We start from the raw sequence: 13610 nt of genomic DNA, 5'->3' as shown, positions 1-13610 counted from the left end.
ACTATGGACTTGACAGTAAATAGAGAAATTAAACTGTGACTTGTTAATGTAGCAAAATATTTTAACAGTATGCGGTTCGGCAATACCACAATGGTGTCGTACGTAAAGTATCGCTCAACGGCCGGCGGCAATACAGTGGTGTTAGTGTTACTTAATGAGTTAGTAAAACTTGGCAATTTATAATCTCCCGATAACCTCAAAAGCTGCTGGCACTAATAGAAGAAATTTTATGAGACATGCGGACTGCAAAGTGTTAATTATGATATTTGTGAAAGCAAAAAAGCACAAACGTTATAGGTGTTCATTATAATGTCATAAAAACTTTTACAAACCTGACTTCATTTCTGAACGGAATCTTTGGCGTTCCAAATTATCCTTGTCGTATCTCAGACCTCCCCCACGGGTACAAAAATCAGTCTTCGCACAGAAAAATGTCTTCAACTGATTCAATGACTATCTCATGCATTTTGTTTTTATATAATCCAGAAGAAAGCAAGACATGACAGAACTGTAGATTTAGCAGCCCACTAGGATTATATCCCGTTTTGTTGAAATTCAATGTTTAGGTGTTGCCGGGCTTCACTTGTAAAAGAAGTGAGAGCTTCTTTATTTCAAAGCCACTCTGAAAAAACTCAATGATAAAGGAAAATGTTCATTTTAAAAAAAAAAGAATTTCCAGTTGAACTTACAATAGAAAAATCACGCACTCATTATCATTCAGAAAAGGAAGAATAAAGTGCTGTCTTATGAGACGGTGGCAATAATAACTGTATCATTGCCTCCATTTGTAATGGTTTTGAACTGCAAATATACAATTCAATTCTCACAAGACAATATCCTCAATAAAATATTGGGAAAATCAAATAAACTTTTTAGAAAAATATATGATCTCTGCGTTTTAAAATATTTAGGCTTGAATGATTCCATAGAAATTCACAAAAAATGCTAGAAATCTCGTTTAGTATCTCCATATTTCTTTTCTTTTTAACATTATATGATTGAATAGTCCTTCAACTTAATAGGTTATAACATCTTTTAACTATAATAAGGTTCACTCAGCCATATATTCTCATTCAATTATAAGTACTGTAAATAATGATAATTAAAGAATCATCTATCGCTCCAAATTTCTGCTTCTTTAAAATACAGTTTAACCTTTCCAGTTTTAAACAAAAACTCACCTTTGTTCTTTCCTCTGAAGAGCTCCTATTCTCATCAGCAACAAAGCCCTTTAATTTTTAAACGTCATTGTCGTTCTGCTCTGCTGTGTATGATTTCTTTTATTTATCTAAATACTCTTATGAAAATAAAAGAACTGAGACAACAGCTAATGAAACAAAAGAAACTGGCTTAGCAAAGTTCTTAGTACAGAAGTCGACTTTGAATTTGCTTGGGACCAACAAAAAATGCTTTTGTATGAGGGAACAAGAGATTATAATTTATTTATATGCCATCGCTTAAGAGGACTGGATCTATCTTTTTAAAGCCTTTAGGCAATGTAAGTTTTGAAGGGGCTTTCTCTTAACCTAAAACCAATTTTTTTTTTATTGATTTTAATCTAATACCTGTGTAATCAGTTTCTGACAATATTACGGGAAACTAAAACTGCTGCGAAGCAATTCAAGAATGCATGTTTCAATATCTCACGTAAAAAAAAAGGAACTTTAAAGTAATTTGAATCAAAATGGCAGAAAATGCATATATTTTATAGATTTCTAAGCACGACGTTTGCAAATGATATTCACTTGTGAATGAGTCACCCGATTTTAAAAAAAAGAGATCGAAAAAAAAATTCAAAGAATTATGTTCTGATATTAAATTATTATAGTAAAATCAGGATTAATCACTCAAAATAGAGTGGAAGCCGTTTTGGATAACGATTCCTTCCGATTAGACTATGAACATTTATTATTTTGTATCTAATACATTATGTGATTCTGAAATATGTATGAATTCTCTATGTTACACTTATTTCTTCATAAAAGTTATAGTTATATTTTTAAGATTAGAATAGGTACATTAATATGTATTTAATAATAATTTATAGCATATGAATTAGTCATTAAAAAGACTCAGTAATTTTTGTTTCTGACTATGTTCTAGTGTAAAAAAAATCATTTTTTTTTGTCACCCCCAAAGATTTTCGAGCAGCACCATCCATTTCCCACCATCTTTTCCGTTAGGAGATACCAATTAGAGTTAACTTATTGCATCTTTCAGTAAGACTTCGGGTAGCCTAAAATAACAAAAACACATTCACTGCCGTTTTTGTGTTACTTTTAAAAAGTATTAAACAAAATTATAGTATACAAGCTGGCGATAGCAATAACAGGTATATTCGTCCCTTTTAATGAACTTTAAAAAAATCAAATCTAAGTAAATGTAATAGGTCATTGAAAGGTATAACAAACTTTTAAGCTTCCATCTAGTACTCTGAAACCATTACCAGCAATCCCTCTGTAGTCCACATAGTTTACTTCCGGCTCTTCGATAAAGTGAGCAATACTGTTTCTATCATAAAAAAGCCCCTGATTTATTCTGAATTATCTGCGGCCTCACTTCCCCCCATCTGAGAACTACCATGCACCCCCCCCGCCAATGAATTTGAAATTTCTGTTGCATTTCGAATAACAGGATTTCGATTAATCCAAATTCATTTAATTGGGCTTTTATTGCCTTAATTTTATTTTGGATACGTTTGAATACACGGTCCCTTTATAACAAAAGATAAAAAGAAATAAATTAAATTGCTTTGAAAATATTGTAGATATTTATAATCCTCATCCCGCTCCTTAGGCAGGTACCTACTTTTCCTATTTGATAATTCAGTCCGGTCACCAAAGGATGAAATTCATCATTTCATAAAGTATTCATCAATTGAATTTCATGAAATAACTCATCAAGTCAGGTGAATCGTAAAACTCCTTTGTATTCTGCAGCGAACTTCTAAAATAATATTTTATGCTACGTTAAAGTGTAAAATAAATCATGGGAGAAAAATGTCAAAATTTCGCTTACTTTTTAATTAAGCGAAATTCTAATAGAAATTTTTGAAAACATCGCTTTAACGTGGACTTTCCTACTTTCTAAAAGGCATCTGTGCAAAAGTTTGTAGTTCTAAGTCTAACGGTCTATTATATAAGGCACCAACTCAAATTTTAATTTTTAATTGTAGAGATTGCATATGCATACCTTAACAGATTCTGGGACAGCTATCTAACTGAGTATTAATACATCTGACTTCGTTTTTTTTCTTCTTATTTTTAAATAAAAAAAATGAAAGCACCTACTTAGGAAAGAAACATTATTTATAACCACAAACATTGATTTAAGAGACACTAAATTATAACATCACAATTGATTCGTTTCTTTTTTTTAAAAAAAAGTTACATTTTTTAGTTTATAAAGACCTTTGTTTTATTTAAATCATTGTTTCAAACAAAACTTGGAAAGGTGGGGGGAACTAAAAGATAAAGCCTTCTTTTTTTTAGAGAATTATGAGCGAGAAATCGATATTCCCTGCTTAACATTTTACGAACAAACGTAAAAGAAACGCAATTAATTGTCATGGAAGTTGATTAAAATTGCAAAGGAATACTTTATAACTGTAACTGCAACTAATACTTTGAAACCCCCGCTGAAGGAGAAATATGGTGGAGAGGGGGGGGATGGCGTAAAACCTTAGAACAAGACTAATTACAATAACATCGATCCATATTTGCGACAGATGTCTTCCGCGCCTTCATTAATCTCAATCAGTGGCGTTTTTTCAGTGGCGGGTTTACGAGCGAAGCTTTCATTTTCATTTAAATATTCATTTCTCTTTGTCAGAGACTCAAAAGGGGATTAATTCGTGCGGTCAACGCATTGAGGGATCTCTCTTTCTTCTTTCTTTTAAAAAAAAATATGAAGTCTTCCTTTGCACAAAATCGAGTTTTATTATTATTTCTTTTTAGTTTTTTTTTTTTTTTGAATAACTATTTTTTTCTCTTTATTTTTTAAAAACATTTTTCCTTTATTTCTAATTAAGTAAGGCATTGCAATTATAACGGTTAGGTTAAAATTGCGGTGAAAGTTAATTTTTGTTTTAACGATTCTTTTTCTTTTCAATAGCAGGGTGGCATAGAGAATAGTTTTTTTTTTTTTTTAAATGAAAAAAAAAACTGTGGTTCTTTGTTAGCATCATCTGAAAGAACAATGTTGAAGTGTAATCTATCACTTTTTTACTAGGCATCAGCAGTTTTTTCCCCCTTCACATGTAAAAAATATCAAATAAAACAATTGGGAATAAAATGAATTTCTAGAATTAATCAATCTTGTGTAATGCAATCGGATGCAATTTTATAACTAAAAAACAATTCCATTATGCTATATTTGGGATATCATCAGTGGTAATGCATTTTAACAAGGAAAAATTTATAACGGCAGTATTATTCATTAAGTTGTCGAGTTGGGTATCTAAAACAGGCCATAAGTTTACACGCATTATGCTAACAGATAAGTGGGAGAAGGATGAAAATTGATACCGGTATTTCGCGTTGAGATAAAAAAAAAAATCTGAATGGAAAAAAGAAATTAAAAATTGAGTTGCATACATTAAAAAGATCTATAAAATGAATTATAGAATGCTATGATAAATTAATTATCCCCGGAATAAAATTTAATAAATTGCACATCTGGAAAAATATTTGCAATTTTTGAAAATCTGAATAAAATTTTTGAGTTAAACTGAACTATGTGTTACATGGAAGGGAATAATGGTAAAAATTTCAGATTGATAGTTGAATGCATACAAGCGTTTTCTAAAACAACACCAAAATTTCAGTTTGTATTTTATTGCAGATTTTGTAATCTACTGAAAATAATTGTTGTTTTCGGTAAATTAAACTGTCATCTGCCGTGAGTTATTAGTTTTACTTTCTTGCAACCCTAATGTAGTACATGTAAAACACACACACATCATTCAGACAAGGGAAATAACAGAAAATGACGCTATCTGAGAAGAAGTTCAACCGTAATAATCGTGGATTAAGACAAATATTTTACTTACATTATGTATACGGCAGTTCATTATTATATTACCATTTGAAGTATTTTTCCAAAACTAGACTCTGAAGAACAACGAAATGTTTTGGCTACAATGCCTAGATTATGATGCATGGAATGGCCAATATTCCTGGTCAAAGTACGTGCTACTCTTGAAAACGCAAACAAGGATTAAATACATTATAGAATATGGTGCTAAGCTGCTCTACTAAAAATCAGAATTAAAGTCACTACTTTTATAATAAAAGATTTTTATAACAAACAGATCGATTGATTTTGACAAAGTATGTGAGAAATACATGAATTATTGGTTTGCTGAAAAGTTATATGCCAAAATATTGCTTTATCGCACTTAATTGATTTAATTAAATTGCTATTACGGTAGTTAAAAATAGAAAACATCATTTTGTAGAGGAATAGAGGAAACTTATACATTTATAGTTTGTGAAGAAGATTTGACAGATTGCGAGGTCGTTAGGATGGCTGACAAAGCATTTAAAAGAATTCTCTTGAAAATTCATCACTTACTTGTGTATTGCTCCAGTTCCCAGGTCATTATGCAAAGTATCGCACCGGAAGTACGATGGTGCAGTAGTCGCGCATTATGGTACATCTGTACCATGGTTCATCTTCCGCTGGAGCTAGTTCTACGATGACGCATAGCAGGGCTGCAATGTACGATTAACTCTAACGAAGTTATAATAATCTACGAATGACGACTCTCTAAAAGTGGTTAAAAAAGAATTTATCTTTGGTTTATCACGATAACAGCACTTTAAAACAATAATTTTTCTTGGTAAAAGGAACTGTGATTAAAAAGTGACAAGTTGTTTCACAATAGTTATGATTTCTTAATTTATATTAACTATACTTTGGATCTTAAGAACAATATACAGAATTGAAATTTCTTTATACGTCTGTATCTGCTTAATTATATTGAATTCATGTATTTTGTAAAATATTTATATTATTTCACCTCACTTATTTTAAATCGTTTTAAAAATGAAATGTTTTTTACTATTTTTTTAAAGTTAAGTTAACCGTTTTAACGATGTCACACATTTTGCATATTACCATATTTCAATAAAACTTCATGATATGTTATGTCCAATTTTTATTACTTCTTTAAATTTTTGCTTCCGTATTATTTAACTTTGTTCTCACACGAGTTTACTAGATATGTTTGTTTTTTGCAGCTGAATCCTGGTCAACTTCTGCCGTCACCAAAGCAACTCATGAGAAAAATCATCATCAAAAATAAGAAAAAACACTTCCCTAGAGGTGAGTTATGGAAGGATATCTGTTATTCAAAAAATAAGAAATTAAATTCCTACACAGAAAAGATATGTTGTTGTTGCGTCTTTTTTAAAATGGGATTTCAAAATTAATTCTCTACAGAAGAAGGAAATGTTTCAATTTTTCATGTTTTTTAAAATGAATTGGATTTTTTATGTCTTTGAAATTTTACATAAATCTTCAATATAAAGTGCCGCTTTAGTTTTATTACGACATTTCTCTTTCATTGATTGAAATAAATGAAGTTTAATTTCAGCATTAAAATAACTGAATAGCTAAATGGGATCTAAGAAACTTTCTCGCATATTCCCTGATAAAGCAGTTATTCTGACTGCCCCACATATGAAAGCTGAGAACTTTGGTTAAGGTAGTGCTCCCCCCCCAAGTGCTCTAACTTTTAGTTCCGTAGTTCTGCACAAGTGCATTGTGTGAAAGAAAGTGATATATGATTTCAGAAAAAGTACCGCTTTCTTCAACTACACTTGTTCAAAATTTGACACAGATTTTACAAAAGTTTTGAAAAATCATCTGCGAAATCACATGCATCAATCTCTTTCCGTTTTTGATTCATATTTATATGAAGCGATGGCGTAATATAAAATATGGTTATTCGTTCTCATGAAAATATGAAAAAGTTTAGATTCATAACCAACTGGAATGATCTTACAGAAAGTTTCCCGAATATTCTCTTATAGATGCGTTTTTCCTCCTCCTCGCATAAAATTGTGAGTATTTGAACAAGGCCGGGAATAATAAAAGTGCTCAGATTTTTATTTTCAGATTCCCACCCATGAATAGTTTGTGCTACGTAGTATAGTGAAGTTGATCGCATATATACTTTGGGCACCTTTTTTGAAACCAAAATTTGAAAAGTTTTGAACCCAAAAAACCAAAAGTTGAAACCAAAATTTAATGCAGAAGTGCAATTTTAATAGCAAGATTATGTACCATGTTTACTTTTCTCATTGCATTTTTTAGTTATCGCGCTTAGATACGTAATAACAGACAGTAAGGATCTGATTCAAAATTTGATAAAAATTCGGGCTTTAGAGGCTAAAACTGTGTGCTAATTTTCATTCATCCAAGGCGCTGCGTGTTTAAATGATCGCGTTTACGTGAATTTAAATTGCAGGCTAAGACACATGATCCCCTTTGACAGATATAGTTCAAAATTCAATACATATCTATAATTTAAGATTAATTTTATTTTTAACAAATTTTATTCGTTTACCTATATTTGTTTTGAACTTATGTTCTTTTATATTGAGCAGTCAGACTTTCTGTGATTGAAATTAGACAAAATTTGATAAAAATCTATGTATTTGATGTAAAGACCGCATGACAAATTTCATTAATATAGCTCAAAGTACTTTTGAGTCATTATGTTCTCATATATATATAGAGAGAGAAAGACTTAATTTCTAATAATTCTTTCTCGAATTCAGAAAGATCTGAAATGTGAAGATCCTCCAAAATCCCGTGATCTTCGTTTTTCTGAAGATTATAATACTTTCTTTTTGTATAACCCCGAATACAAGAAAATAAAAATCATCGTTCTTGAATTTTTCGGGATAACAATGCCATCTCTATGTATACCTAGCTTATGAGAAAGTAAAAATCGCTCTTCCATTCGCTTATTGCAGAATAATGAGAACGAGTTGAAGGCGAATGCGAATTTGAATAGCTCGCCGGCCAATCCCGAACGGATCGCTCCCTCATCCGGAACGGAGGGCCGTTCCGATTTGTGTTTAAATGACGGCTCGTGAAAGCGGACGAATCCGCCCGTTCGTGAGCTAATTCGTGCCCTATTAGATATGAAATATGCATTAAGCCTTATCGTCTGATGAAGGATTACGCAAATCAGATCTGCATCTGGCAATACTTCGTGAATAGGGATCGCCGAGATGTTACGGAGTTCTGGCAGGTGTGTGGGGGTTGAGGTAGGGTTAGAATGATGGGGAGGGAAGCACGAGTGGACAAGTTGGACAATAGTATAATAAATGCATTGTATTGTTAGATTTTTTAGTATAGTTCATTTCCATTAAATGCAAAAAAATAAAAAAGTATCATCGACAGTAAAATTGATGGCGCTAGAGAATAAATGATAAAATCGAAAATTATTTATAGGCTAGAATTGTTTTTTAAATATCTACTATGTGCTCGACAACAGGTAGATATCAGCATTATCAATCAGATAATTTTTAAGTTTTTAGTTTATGCTTGTATTTCTAATTTTTCACGTATAATGTTCAGCTGAAATGCTGTTATTTCAAATTTCTTATATGCTCCTACAATATAATTCGTTTTTTTTTTGGGGGGGGAGGTTTGTACTTTATCGCGTAATAAATAGAATCAAGAATAGATATTAGAATAGTATCTTTACCAATAAATCTATATCGTTCAAAATTTGACAATGGTATACAATTTTGGTGTCAAAAGCATATATGGGTTTTGTAGCATTTCGGTTATATAACTGACAGTGTTTTTCAGTTATAGCATTCACACATTCACGAATCTGCAATCAGATAGAAGTACACCCTTGAAAACAATTGGTATACAAAATCTGACACATCAACAAATTTGATAAAGAAATTATATAATGAAAATCTTCAATCTGATTGGCTGAGTTATTAACTGACACATTCACTTTTATTCCAAGATGTGGTTAATAAATTGTTTAAATAAACAGTTTAGCGAGAGAATATATATTTATTTAGGTATTTTTAAAATGTGTTGAAATAAATTTTTCTGTCGAAATAGAAGAGACAGAGAGGAAAAATTATCATATAATTCTCGTCACTTTCTTATCAATTCTGAAAAGAATTTGTAAATTTTAATAGCGGACATCTTTAACACTGCGAAAAATGCATTGTGAAATTTTAAATGCTCTTAAAAATGTGATTTAACTAAAAAAGTAATTCTTTCTTGAATCATATATATATTTTATTAAAAATTATTAACCGCAAATAATACTGCTGGACGTAATTTAAGCTATGGTAAAAAAAAAAAAAAAAAAAAAAAAAAAGACTTTTCTTAAATAAAATTTTAATGCACACATTATCTCAAAAGGGAATATTGAAATTTTAAAGATAGATCAGGAATACAAAAACAAGTCATTTTTACAATAGAATATGATGTTTCATTCATATAGCATGTTGAACTGTTGGGCCATCCGTTTTCGCGCACAGCAAAAATTCTAATAAGGCTGTGTTACGCATATTCAAATAACAACAAAAATTCTAAGCAGACTTCATCGCCTACATTCGGGAGACAGCAATAATTCTGATTAGGATGTAGTAATCATTTTCATGCAATGCTCGCTTGAATGCCTGCATAAGATTGTAATAGGTATTTGAAAAACTATTTTACAGAATATAATAAGGTTATTAAATTGATATAAAAGTAATATAAAAATATGTCTTAATTAAAAAGTTTAAAACATTATTTACAAAATTGAAATTATTCAGGTCAATTTCGACAAATTGCAAGGAATTTTGGAAGTGTTTTGATCTAAATGTTTTTCTGGCCGGCGACCTGCTCTAGGGGTAGTGCGTCTTCCCCGTATTCCGGGAATCCCGGGTTCGAGTCCTAATTCGGGCATGGTTGCTCTCTTCCCTGTGTTCTATCTGTGAGGTGTGTGAAAGTGCCCTCCTGTAAAAAGGGGTTGTGCAAGCGAATGTGTGTGTCATCTTCATATGAGCTAGAAGTCAGACTTCTGCCATCGGGTGCTCAGGGGCTTTGCCCTCAGAAGCTACGGTATACTCGGATTAAATCGCTGACAGTTCGTCAGCTACGGTGCATAGTGTAAAGTGCCATAAGTAACAACAACAAAACAACAAATGTGTTTATGTTCTGAAAAAAAAAAGAGGAGAAGCAATGAACAATGGGACAAGTTCGTTTGCATACCCATATCAAAATTAGATTAAAAAAAAAAATACATTCGCATATACAAAGAAAAAATATTGTAATCATAAAAAAAAATTCTAACTCGATATTTCAACCAAACTCTACGTTCTAGATCTCAATGAATTCGAAATACACATTTTTGGAATGATCTCTATCTGTCTATATGGGAATACGGCAACTCAAAAATGCTTTGAATTAGACGGATAATATTTGGGTGCAAATTTATAGATTTTTATCGAATTTGAGCCAAATGCATTCAGAAGAAGTCTGTCCGAGTGTCCGAGTATACACGTGAACATGATAACTGCGAAACTTAAGGAATTAGATATTTGATATACATGTTCAGGATCTAAATATAGATCAGTGCCAGATTCGAACCCAAATCCGCCGGGCATGTAAGCGTAATAACTCTAAATGCAATGACTATAATAAAGCAAACTCGGCATGTGATCTTTTGGCTGCAATTTTGGCTCTTTGTCAAATTTTGATTTCAGTCGGTCTACAAAGAGTCTTCCAAAATATACATGTTCGGTTTTCTTTATTCTACTATGATGCACACAGCTCTTATGTGAGGGAATTTGAAAATAAAAATATGAGAATATGCAGGTGTTCAAAGTCCACGGTTTTATTCGAATGAAGAGAGAATAACACCTTTATTTCAGAATATACTGTAAAATTACAAGGATTTGGTATATGTTAAATCCGTTGAGACCAATTACCCTTCCGCTAGTGTGGTGCAGAAGTTTTTAGACAGGTGTGCTAACTCAGGTATCGTCTTCTTTATTTCACCGCAGTTCAAAATTACAAGATGCATCCCCTAATAGTCATAGTGTTGCTTTAAAACGTCACATCAATCTAACTAAATCATCAAACGAACTAGAATATTTACATATGAACTTCGAATGAAAAAATTAATTTAAAGTAATAACATAATACAGAATTGAATAGTTTGTTTACTCATTATCTGAAAATTAAAGTCTTCACTTCCTACAGTAAAATATGAGAGGTAACTCAAATTTAAAATTAAAGTAAGTTGTTTCATAAAATTAATTACCAAATTTCTTGAGAGGATTGGAATAGGATAAAAAAAATCGTAGCATATCACTGAAAAAAAATACGGTTTGCTATTGTGGACCAAAAATCCACAAAATTATACTTTTCCCGACAGAACAATTGTAGGAGCAGATAATTCAGAAATACTCTGATCAGATAATTGTTACATGAGTAACAGCAGTTGATAAAAAAATAAATAGAAAAATAAACTAATACTGCAAACTGTTTCTTTTGCATTCAAATTTAAATTCAAAAACAATGAAAAAATGGTATTAAACAAAGATAGAAAACGATAACAACCAGAAGCCACGATGAGAAAATGGTTTTTTAATGCAACATTTTCGGCTTTGACTTATTTTTATCGAATTTATCTCTTCGATACGAATTTGCATCAAACCTTTCAGGTTTACGAAGCAAGAAAAGAGAGAAAACAAATCTGCGTCTTCGACCAAAAAATTGTTTCTTCTATATTTACACAACATAGAAAAACCAGGTCTTTCCAAACATAAAAGCACGGGAATAAAGCGAAGGCGTCCTCCAAGAAAAAGGAAAAGCCCCGATTGCGAAATCAAAGTAAATTATTTATCTTGCGTTTCCATATCTGACGCATTTTCCAAAAATGAAAATCATTTTTCCATTACCATAATGAAGAGAGACTTCAATAAAATTCCTCGCAATCTTCGAGTTGATCCAAAAAAAGAAACGCAGCGTAGGAGAAAGATTCTTTTGTTGCTGAATCGATTGTTTTGAATGCGAATAAAAAATGGACGCTGCAATCCAATAATTTTAGGTAGGAGCTGCGATGGAAGGTGTCTATGTTCCCATTCATTTTTTCTTTTTCCGATAAAATATGCTCGGGCGGTTCTCTTTGGGAATTTCCGATCAATGAACATGGGTTAAATGATATTTTTGTACCATTTGAATAATAATTTTTTAATGTGTGGATTATTATAAAAAAGATATCAGAAAGAAGAAAGAAATGTAATAGCTTTAAAGATATGTAATTATGTTTGGGAGGAATTTTATGAAAAACTTATTGATATATCAGATGTTGTTCGGAATTAAAATACTTGAATGCATAATATTTTTAACGTAGAAACAACTTTTGTGTTAAATATTATATTAGGATGTCCCAAAAGTTTCTTTCTCATCGTGCTATGTGCAAACATGCAAGTTTATGGTGTCTCTATACTCGTAAATAAGAGGTCGCGGTGGCCTAGTGATAAGGTCTCGGCTTGTGAGCCGTAGGGTTTCAGGTTCGAGACCCGATTCCACCGAAGAACCGTCGTGTAAGGGGGTCTGTTGCACGTTAAATCCGTCATGACCAAACGTCCTCCCGCTGGTGTGATGTGGTGTGGAGAGGGGGGGGGGGCAGCTCAGATGTCGTCCTCGTCATCTGACCGTGGTTCAAAATTACGAGGTCCGTCCCAAAATAGCCCTTGTGTTTCTTCAAACGGGACGTTAATATAACTAAACCAAACCCATTCTGGCTCTGCTTGTGCAAACATGCAAGTTTATCTATTAGCCGTCTGTGTCATCGGTCGGTTTCAGTCGTACCAGAACTCTTTTACAGTACGTTTCGTTTGTGTCACAGTCACTTAAGACTTTCATTCACAGCGTTAAACATGGGTAGCGAAAGGTGACATTTACGGCATTAGAGAAGCTTGCCACTGGAGACAAAAGTTGGATTTTATATGAAAATGTGCATAGAAAACGCATTTGGTGTAAGGACAATAAGTCTTCAATTGTCGCAAAGCCGGGATTATACTCCTAAAAAGTTCTTTTGTTCATTTGGTGGAATTGGAAAGGCGTAATTTTCTACGAGCTCCTTCCTCAAGGTGAAACAATAAATTTACAAAGTAATGTCATCAACTGAATCAATTGAAAGCTACCATAGAAGAAAAAAAACCCACCGGGCCAGAATTAGTGAACCGACGAGGCGTTGTTTTTCACCATGACAACGCGGGACCACGTATTAAATTAATCGTAAGAAAGACGCTCTTACAGTTTGATTGGGATATTTTACTGCATCCTGAATACGCTCCAGATCTCGCTCCATCTGATTATTACTTCTCTCTGTCTTTAAAAAAATTCTCTTCGTGATAAGCGCTTTAAATCCATCAGCGAAATAAAAGCGCCCCTCGAGGATTATTTCTTGTTCAAAACGCAGCAATTTTGGAAGAAGGCAAAATGAGGCTTCCTGAGAGATAGAAGAAGGTAATAGAGCAAAGGGTTTCTCATATAACAAAATAAATAATATCTTAAACAGTAAATATTGTGTATTCATTTCATATTAGAAATAGGAAAGT

At 32.2% G+C, this 13610-nt stretch overlaps 1 protein-coding gene across 2 annotated transcripts in view; it reads left to right on the top strand.

The window, feature by feature from the left end:
- Positions 1-13610, top strand: part of LOC129968764 (1-phosphatidylinositol 4,5-bisphosphate phosphodiesterase classes I and II-like) — a 538878-nt gene that overhangs the window by 442521 nt on the left and 82747 nt on the right. For both annotated transcript variants that reach the window (XM_056082994.1, XM_056082993.1), the window contains exon 13: positions 6243-6327. In XM_056082994.1, coding sequence (XP_055938969.1) covers positions 6243-6327 — 85 coding nt within the window. The remainder of the gene's footprint in view (positions 1-6242; positions 6328-13610) is intronic.

The sequence above is a fragment of the Argiope bruennichi genome, chromosome 5, assembly GCF_947563725.1.
Source record: "Argiope bruennichi chromosome 5, qqArgBrue1.1, whole genome shotgun sequence".
Taxonomy (NCBI): Eukaryota; Metazoa; Arthropoda; class Arachnida; order Araneae; family Araneidae; genus Argiope; species Argiope bruennichi.
This window is presented reverse-complemented; position numbering and strand designations above follow the sequence as displayed.